The following is a 10,196-nucleotide window of genomic DNA, read 5'->3' as shown; positions in this document are numbered from 1 at the left end:
CACACACCCCCACACACACACACTGCCTGGTCCTCCACACACTCCAGCGCTGCAGCCGTGTCCTATCTCTGAATGGAGATCACAGTGAGACAAATGCTTCTGTCACGATGCTCAGCAGTATTTCTAGAATGAGGGGAGTAAAAGAGAAACAAAATGAGGAAGTGCAATTGACCAAAAAGTTGTTTGTCCTCAAAACAGATACCAGCATCAGACAGGATAGGTTCACATTTCAAGTCTATCTTAAAATAATACTGACATTACATACACTGAAATGGTTATTTGTTGCTGTAATTGTACCCCCTGTCCACAGTGGGTGCAAATAAATCTCTTCTTAAAGCAATTTCCATTTAAGCAATGAGGAATAAATCCTCAATCTTCATTTTGTGCAGCTGAAGTTGATATGAAACTTCTTACAATCAAGTTAAAATCTTTTTAGTACGAATTTCTCTCTTTGTGTTGACACAATCAGATGCCAGCTTTTCATCCAAATGTAGCCTCAAATTTGACCAGAACAGCAAGTCATCTACTACCATTATGTAAGTATTAGAAGAAGGCTCATCAATGGCACTAACTCTCCAGTAACGTGCCATTGAACCATTGCAGATGAACAGTAAAAATAAAGTAGAAAACGTGATGTTAATATGGCATTAATTTTTGTTTCATGTATTCATTCATTCATATTCATTACATTCATTACAGTCTCCTCATCGCTCCTGACACATCTCCGACATCTTTTGTCTTCTGAGTGGAAGAGAAGCTTCAGTGGGAGTTTAAGTCCCACGCTTCAAGTGCGTCATGATTATATCTGTTTCCATCGCACTTGGCCGCATTTTGCTTTTATTGATACACCAACATTCCAGTGTTTTTCTTATGTGCATTAAACAAGTGGATGGAAACACACTCAGTGTTTTCTTGCTGAGCCACAACAGAGGGACAGTAACACAAAGCAGAATGCAGAACCAAGAGACTGTAAATGTGGGTGATACCCACCCGATTCAACAAACTCAGATTCATTCATTCAGTCACCCTCTTTCAATGAAACCGCTATAAAAAGAGATTTCTTTGCACCCACTATGGATAGGACGATTGATTACAACCCTTTCAGTGTACTCGTAATGGACATTATTACAGTATTGTTTTAAGATAAAATCTATCCTTTAAGCACTCAGTTTCTCCTACTCTTTGCACCTACCTGATCAGGCCCCATAGGCATGCGTCCCATCACCATTGGGTTCATACCCATCTGCCCTCCCATCTGGCCCATGTGACCTCCTCCTCCGCTGGCTGGCATGCCCCCGTTCATCATCATGCCCCCATACTGGCCTGGATTCCCCTGCTGCCCAAACTGCTGCTGCCCTGGAGGTCCCTGCTGCCCAAACTGCTGCTGTGGGTACGAACTGGTGAAAGAGAGAGACAGGAAGGAAGAAAGTTTTTCCACTGTACGCATTCAAGAAAAGAAAAAAGCTTAACTTTCTCCCTGAGGGCATCTGACAGCACAGTGTTGTAGTACCTGTTGCGCCCCATGCCCCCCTGCGACCAGCCTTTCATATCTGCACTCTGGTACATGGGGCCGCCCTGTGGATGCTGTTGCATCATGGGGTTTTGAGGCCCCAGGCGACCGGGCATCATGGCGTTAGGAGGACTGCCGCCTGAGGGGCCGAACGAGGGGTCTCCCTGCTGGCCCATCCCTGTGGAAATAAATCATCAATCAAGAAACAGAGAATTGATAACTTGGTGATAAATAAAGATAGATGGCGATCCTGTTGCCTGGGAGTGTGTTCTGATACTTACTATCCCTTCAATAACAATATTTGGTCTGACTATAAAAAAACAGAGACAAGGGAGATGTACATATACAGCAAATTTTGTTTTTTGACATAAATCTGCTAATCTTCTTTTTCACATGACAAATATGAGACCAGAACCCTGCAGTGCACAGACTCACCACCAGGGAGCAGCAGTATTCTGTTGGGCACCGAGCACAGCAGACTCACCATAGTTCCCACCATAGCCAAACTGCTGGGGGCCCGGCTGGCCCATGCTTGGCCCTCCCATCGGATTGTCCATGCCACCAGGAGCCGTGACGTTTGGAGGCGGACTGAAGCCTCCTGCGGCTGCAGCAGCGGCCGCCGCTGCCTGCTGCTGCTGCTGCTGCTGCATCAGCATCATCATGCGCTGCCTCCTCATCTGCATGGTCACCATCTCCCTGCTGCGCTGAGCCATCATCTGAGCGTTGAGGAATCCTGGCTGCACGAAACAAACATAATCAGAAAGTTTAATACATTTGGAGTTTTGTTAAAATATACAGGTTTTAAAATGTACAGGATGTAATGTTGGAATGGGTGGGTGATAAGATCTGTAATGTTATTTAAATTTCACTGAACTACAACAGTCAGATAACTTTAGTTAGTTGTATCACATGAAAGGTATGTTTAAGATAAGGGGAAAAAATGCTAAATTTTGTTTACGACAATATGTTTACACAGACTGTATCATTGACTATCAACTTAAAGGACATATCGGCAATCCTCATCCTCTGATACAGAGATGCATGCAGGCAATCAGTCTGTTCTCTCGACATCCGTCACTGTCTGGTTTAAAATGGCTACCGAACAGGACAAGCTGGAAGAATCAGTACCACATTCTTTAAAAGGGGTTTATAACTATTATTATTAAACTATTATTAATGTATACATAAATACAAATGAGTGAGTTTTAGCATTAAATCTGCAGTTATACAAGTTGAAAGTTGTTAATGCATGGATTTTGGTCAGGTTCATCCTTTAAAGGAACTTCCTGATGGATTAAAGAACTAAAAAGACAATAATTTAAATCAGTATCAGTCAGTATTTCTGTGATTCATCTTTAGAGTTTTTGTCATCTACCTGTCCTCCCATGCCAGGCTGCATGCTGGGCCTCATGCCAGGGTTGCCTCCCGGGTTCTCCATCTTCATGCCCATGCCCTGCCGTGTCTGATTCATGAACTGAGGAAAGAAAAAGAACATTTACTATAAAGACGGTCCCGCTTCCACATACCGCATAATTACGAATACATTATACATATACTAACATAGATGGTGCATTATTTTGGTTAGAAAACAAGAAATCTCGACCACAAAAAACTCAACAACAGACATTGCTTAAACTGCAACTCCAGGTAAAAAAGCCATGAAGAGCAGGCAAAGGTTTCTATTAATTCTTCTATTATAAACACACTCAATACAATCATGTTAAAAAAAAATTAGAACCATATTAGGACACAAACTGATTGTTTGTATGTAAAGTGATAAATCAGTCTGGTTCCTGTAGACGTACCTGCTGTCCCTGCAGCCTCTGTTGCAGCTGGAGCCTCATGGGCTTGTTGGCAGTCATCATTCTTGGTCTCATCATGTTGGCACGGGGGTGTCCCATGCCGCCCATTCCACCCATGCCGGGGAAGCTGCCACCTTGGCCCATCTGAGAGAGCATGGGCCCAAACCCCCCCTGCTGGGCCTGTCCCTGCATGGGGTTCCCACCATAGCCAGACTGCATAGACATGGGGGGGGGTCCGGGATAGCCCTGTCCATAGAGAGGCTTCTGGTCCAGCACCATAGACGGGTCCTGCCCTGGAAAATGCTCCATCTGCTGCTCGGCTCCCTGGGTCTGGAGCAGACAGGACAAGAGGACAAAAAGAGAAGTTTGTCAAACTTCTCCATATAATTGATTCATTTCCAATTGGTTGGCTCTGTAATTGTCTTTTTCTAAGCAGCACAGACGTTGCCCTCTGGGCTCATCCATCTCCCTTCAGTAAAAGAACAGTCTGAACACAGAGAGTCATGACTGAAATATCTAATGCAAAGATGAAGGTAAGGCTTATTTATGAGCCACGACATGTAGGCCGATCATTTCTCTTTCTACTTCCGGAGGGGTCCTGGAGAGATTACATTTTTTAATCCGTCTTTTTATATATTTTCTGAGGACCTACCTGGCTGACGAGGTCTGGAATGCCCAGGGCTCGGTCTATCTCCTCCAGAGCGATGCCATCTGTGTTATTCAGCAGAGAGTCCAGCTGGTCCAAAAGCGCCCGCTCATCGCTCTGACCCTCACTGGTGGTGGGAGGCACCAGAAGATCATCTAAATTGTTGCCAAACTGGCGTCTACGAGGCACAAAGACACACAGGCACAGGAAGTTCATATAAACTGCCTCCTGAGCTCATTGCAACTAATCAGGAATGAATACAGAGAATAAGGAATGTTGCACTGACCTGTTACCCTCCATGCCCATTATAGTGTCCGGCCAGGAGGGGGACTGGTTGGGCTGGCCCTGCTGGCTGAAGGGGCTCATACCCATACCCATATCAGCAGAGCCTCCTAAACCACAAAGACAAAATGTTTCTAATTTCTGCATACAGAGTGTGTCTGGACAGTCAGATGCTACAGGTAGAGAGGGGTGACAATGTAAAGGAAAAACCAACACAAACCACCAAGTCTCAAGAACCCTCTCCATTAATGAAACAAATTTTTATTTTTATGGTAACAAACCAAACTACCCTGGTCAACATAGTAAACATACCTGCTGAACATCAGCAATGTTAGCATGTTAGCATGCTGACGTTAGTACAGCCTCACAGAGGACTATTAGCCTTATGTTTATGATAATGATACTATAAACAGACGTACCCATTTCCATAAGCTGTTGCTGCAGCATAGACCTGGTGCCCGGTACGCTGTTGGAGCGGCTGACCATAGGTCCAGACATCATGCCCTTGTTACTGTTGTACTCCATGCCCGGCCGCATCATGGAGGGGTGTCCTGCTGAGCCCACAGGGCTGGCACTGGAGCGGGGCATGCCCCAGTCTGCCGAACCCCCCATGGGAGACCTCTGGGGAACCATACCTCTATTCATTGGTCCTGCTAAAACATGAAGACCAGGTGGTCATGTGTCAGTATCATTAAAAGTATTTAAAGAGAGGACCCCAGTCTTCCATCCTTAACATTTACTACCTTAAAGACACAGACTGCCTTTAAAGTTTAACAGTTATCTGATAATACAATACAACAAATTCCAATATAGAGAGGGACGCAGAGAGAGGAGAGAGAAAAATGCTGAAAATGCTACATACCCATGTTTCCTGGGTAGCCGTCTGGGCTGCCCATCATGTTCTCCTGCTTGATGAGCATGGGGCGTCTACCTGCTCCTCCAGGTCCACCTGGAGGCTTCCCGTCCATGGACATGGCCCTTTGGAAGGGCCCCCGAGGCCCCGGACCTATTCCAGGACTCCCTGTACACAAAAAAATATGAACACACTGGTCACACGCTACTCTGTCTTCCTAAGTAATAGGGATAATAATGTCTATGTTCCATGAAATTAGGTGATAATAAATAGAAACGAAATAACCCATTTCAGTACCCTCTGGCATTTTGAAAATATTGATATCTTATAAGAATGAATACATAAAAAACAAGCATAATTTTTCATAGTATTTAATCCTGCTATGATGTAGAACACAATTTCAAACAGCTACAAGCTCTAAATTAAATAAGTGTATTCTTTAAAAATAAAGCCCAGCTAGAGAAGAGGAGTGAAAAGAGTCTTGTATGAAGACCAGAAATGAAGCTGTAAGACAGGGTATAAAGATGCCACATGTAGTTTCACTGGCATTTTCTATTGACATCATCACATATGATGTCTTAACGCTCGCCCTGCATGTAACTGTCACTTCTTATAGGATTTGGTCCTTGAACCACTCACCTTGCAGACTGTCGTCAAGGCAACCCTGGGGTTTGTTTCCTGACTCGTTAGCCCCTCCACCTCCAGCCTGCTCCTGGTAAAAGTCAGAGCTTGAACCCCTCAAGTCTCCAAGGATAGATTCTAGGTTGTGCAACTGAACATTAAAATAGGCCAAATTAGTTATTACGTAAATGTCTATGAACGTTCACATTCATCCAGATCACAGGCAGGAAGTCAAAGGCAATAACAAACAGCAGTTGCCTTTGGTGAAACATAGATATATGTACAGCTAGCTTAATATCAATAACCATATTATCATTGCAGTTATTCAATCATGTCTTAACAAAGTAGCAGTCTTACGTCATCAGGTGGCTCTGACTTGATCTTGCTCTCAGGATGTTCGGGTGCAGGGCCAGGCCCTGATCCAGGGCCGCTCCGTGCAGGACCGCCAGCGGCCCCTGGAGCTCCCTTCCCGTCCAGGTCTTCGACTTTAGGCTTGACATCGGCTGGCTCTTTGGAATCATCCTTGTTGAGGAGGTAGTGGAGGAGGGCATGGGTCTTCTCCTTTTTGGGGCTATGCTGCTCTTGCTTGGGCTCCGTCATCCCAGGCCCGGTCCCAGCCCCCGATCCTCCTGCTCCAGCCTCACCGCCTTCCTGGTTCCCTAGTGTCACCTTTCCTGTAGCCTCAGCTGTGATCTTAGCTACTTCATCTGGGGTATTGCCATTTTGAAGAAGCTTGTGGAGGATCTTGTGCTTTTCTTGCAGTGAGCCTGTGTAGTGGGCTGACGATAGCGATGCTGACACGCCCCCTGGCCCGGTCGCTTGGCCTGGATTGGCATTGGCTGAAGAAGAGGAGGAGACCCCAGTAGACGACGGGCTAGTCATGCCTCCGGTGGGGTCTTTACTGTCTGAGCCTGCAGGAGTGCTGCTGCTGGTTGGTGGGGGTGGTACAGGGGGCCCTGTTGGCCCGCTGCCACCTATTCCCAGTTCCTCAGTTGGGGAAGTCAGCAACTGTAGCAACTTCTTATGCCCCTTACTGTCTGGCACCCTCCGAGGGGGTTCTGAGCTCGCCACCCCAGCCTCATTGCTTCCCTCTCCAGGCTCTTTAGTGGCTGTTGCTGCCTGACTGTCTGGTCGGTCTCCAGAACTCTCAGCCTGAGGATGCTGATGATGGTGGTGATGGTGCATGGGGTGGTGATGGTCACTGGGCCCAGGCCCCAAGACTCCCGCAGGGCTTTTAGAGCCATCTTGGCCTGGTTTGGCCGGCTGACTGGGTTGAGAGGAAGAGGAGGAGGAGTGGATGCTAGGAGAGCTGTCTGGTTTAAGAGCTGGCGAGGGGGACGTTAGGGTTGAGGGGAGGGAGCTCCCTACTCCTTCACTGATTGCTTGTAGAGCGTTTAGGGAGCTGCTGGAGAAGGTGGTGGTGCTCCCCCCACTTCCTCCACCACTGACAATGCCACTCATGGGAGAGTGTATGCCTGAAAAGGAAAATATAAGTCAAATCAATCCAATGAATTAATAAATAATTGATGCTAAATGACTAGACACTGATCAACGTACCTCCAGGTGAGAACTGGTTGGCGCCCATCTTTGGGCTCCCTCGGTTTCGGGGCGACATCAGGAGTCCCTGCTGGGGGCCACCCATTCTGGGGCTTCCTGAAGGGCTGTTCATACCACTCAGCCCAAACCCTCCGCTGCTCTGAAATGGGGGCTGCTGTGGGTGCTGCTGCATGCCTTGGCCCGGGTGATTCATGGGACCTATCTGATTCATCTGATTCATGTGCCCAACCTGATTCATCTGGCCCATCTGATTCATCTGCATCATGCGGTTGCCCATGCCTCCGCCTCCACTTCCTCCTCCACCGCTCCCTCCGTACATAGAGCCACCTCCCATTGGACCCATGTGACCCATGTGGCCCTGCTCATTCATGCCAAAGCCCCTGTTCATGCTGCCCATGCCCCCCATCCCCATCCCCCCACCGGTGTTCATGTTCATTTGGGCATTTGGGTTGGGTCCTCCCATGCTCTGTTGTCTCATAGTGTTCGGCATCATGCTCCCACCCTGAGCTGAGCGGTAACCATTTGGTTCCCTGTAAGGAAGGAGAGGGAACAAAACACAAGGTTTGAAAAAAAAAAAAAGAAAAGAAAAGTAAAACAAATATATCCCCCCCCACATGTACTGCTCTCAGACTTTAGATGCTCAGAATAAATGCAACTAAAATACCAGTTCCTGTGTGAAGTATTCTTACTGTTCACAGGACGTCAGAGTATAAAAGCTACTTCAGCTGCTACTTCAGCTATTGAATACCTTGGCTGCCTCGCATAGATATGCTAGAAGGGCTTTTTAGTCAATACTGTAAATGACACATCCTTTGCTGCATTTGAATGGAGTATCATGTCTGTATTTTCAGTTCCTGACCTCTGTAGTAGGTGAGTGGAGATGAAGCCTTGTGGCTCGTTGCTCATGGGGTGGCGGTAGAGTTTGCTCTTGGTCTGGGCTGTGACTGGAGTGCCGTCAGACAGGGAGAAGCGGTACAAGGGTGTCTCAGCGTGACCCTGCAGAAAGGCTATACAGACAGATAAAATGACAAATTAACACACTGAAACACTAATCTGATGACAAAGGTCATCAATAACTGCCCTAAACCATCTCTGGGATTACAGTGAGGATCAATGCTGTAGAGCTCAAGACATTTGTATTCATGAGATCAATATTGATACACTAAATGCATGGAGGTGTGTTTATATTTAAGTAGGTCTCATTAAGATTCTTTCTAAATGGAGGACTGGGCAAGATAGGTAGCAAGAACAAATTAAAAACAAATTATTTCAGTCAGCCAATATACTGTATAGAGCACTACCTATAGTATTGAAAGAGAGAAGATACACAACTGAGTAAATAGTTAATCAAATACCACAACATCCTGATGATTTTGCCTCCAGCTCTTTCAATGTGGATTCAACAGCTTAAAGAGATTAATTTACTAAATTTTTACTCCAGGTGAGTGTGTGTGTTTGTGTGTTACCCACCCTCGTGGTAGTGCCGTTTGTGCGACCAGGGCTGCCCGTCACTGTGCTGAAGGAACATCTGAATGCAACGCCTCAACAAATCCTCCCAGCCTGGACGCATCGACGCTCGCAGAGAGTTCTGGTCGATCTGAATCAGTTTACCTGCCGGGGAGGACAGCACAGAGGGACGCAAGAAGGATGAGTCAAACCTGTTCATTGGTTAAGAATTAACATCATGGCTTGTTGGAGCTTCTGTGTTTGTTTAGTAAGCATTTAGGTTATGCAGCTCCTCACCTGAAAGCTCGTGCCGCGTGTTGAAACTCTCTGTTCTCTCCATGGCTGTCACCCGACGGGCCACACAGATCATACATGACTGAAGGTCTGCAGGTGATAGGAGAGGAATGTCAGTAATGTTTCATGATCATTGGATATACTGTATCATCATTGCAACTTCTCTAGCCCTCTCCTCTGGTTAAAATTCTTGGACTTTCAAAGTGTGTGTAACAAAGGATGATGATGATGTTAATGGTCCTTTAATCCACATTTTGCACAATTGATTATTTTAGCATACTAAGAGCCTCCTCTAGTATTTCTGTGTGGGCACCGTTTTCTTTAATGTCACCAATTTTACCCAGATTTTATGTCTCCACGCATCCATAATGTCCTTCTTCCAGAAGGGAACATAGTGTAGATTTGAGACGCTAAAAATTTTTCTGGTGATAGACAGCGAAGAGAGAAATGGGGAAAAAATTCAAATGAACTTCTAATTATGTACCCGAGTCCCTTTGAGTGAGAAACAAAGAAGAGATTGTTTAACTGCAAAGTGGTTGCTTGTAAATCAGTTTCCTATTTTAAAATCAGATTTTTTTCTTTCTTTTAAAGATACCCTCCAGACATGTTTTAAGACATATAAAAAAAGTCTACTTGGAATAATAATTTGTGCCTGATATGAGTTGCCTATAAAATAGAAATAAGAAATTCTTAAACTTACAACCACCCTGGAATCAAAAGTTCACAGAAAAGTCCATTCTCAGTATATGTGCACTTCAGGTTTTAGGTTCCTACACACTTGTGTATACTTGTACTTGTTGCAAATTAGACCATGATTGCCTCTAAAACTAGTTATCCTGCTCGTATCGTGTTAAACTCAAATTTAAGGTGACAACAGAAAAACCTCCATTCAGCAGACTTCTGGTGTCAAACTCTGCACATATATTCTTCATTCTGCACAGTGAAGGTCAAACAGCAATAAGCAAAACATAATTTTGAGAGAAGGGGGACTTTATGTATTGCCAGTAAACACAGATGAATGTAATTTTTTTTTACCCTTTTTCATGAACTAAAAGTGTTTACATTTGTGACTATGCTAGTGTACCTTCGCCCTCTTCGATCATTGCCTTAGGCTGGGTAAGAGCAAAACACTGCATGGTCTCGTAGCGGGGCCCTCCTGGCCCCTCCTCCATGGGACCGTGGGCG

General features: G+C 45.6%; 1 protein-coding gene across 1 annotated transcript in view; it reads right to left on the bottom strand.

The window, feature by feature from the left end:
* The window catches only part of LOC118324883 (nuclear receptor coactivator 3-like), a 14,119-nt gene continuing 3,923 nt past the window's right edge, over positions 1-10,196 (bottom strand). Inside the window, 17 exon segments of the mRNA XM_035657380.1 lie at positions 1-123; positions 1,193-1,397; positions 1,511-1,688; positions 1,995-2,247; positions 2,886-2,984; positions 3,316-3,642; positions 3,965-4,136; positions 4,245-4,350; positions 4,660-4,893; positions 5,103-5,261; positions 5,733-5,865; positions 6,072-7,189; positions 7,272-7,801; positions 8,131-8,278; positions 8,742-8,882; positions 9,015-9,101; positions 10,096-10,196. The exon segment at positions 10,096-10,196 is cut by the window's right edge and continues 11 nt beyond it. Of these exon segments, the coding sequence (XP_035513273.1) occupies positions 112-123; positions 1,193-1,397; positions 1,511-1,688; positions 1,995-2,247; positions 2,886-2,984; positions 3,316-3,642; positions 3,965-4,136; positions 4,245-4,350; positions 4,660-4,893; positions 5,103-5,261; positions 5,733-5,865; positions 6,072-7,189; positions 7,272-7,801; positions 8,131-8,278; positions 8,742-8,882; positions 9,015-9,101; positions 10,096-10,196 (4,003 nt within the window). The 3' untranslated portion in view covers positions 1-111.

The sequence above is a fragment of the Morone saxatilis genome, unplaced genomic scaffold (genome assembly GCF_004916995.1).
Source record: "Morone saxatilis isolate NCDOM2014 unplaced genomic scaffold, NCSU_SB_2.0 Contig15, whole genome shotgun sequence".
Taxonomy (NCBI): Eukaryota; Metazoa; Chordata; class Actinopteri; family Moronidae; genus Morone; species Morone saxatilis.
This window is presented reverse-complemented; position numbering and strand designations above follow the sequence as displayed.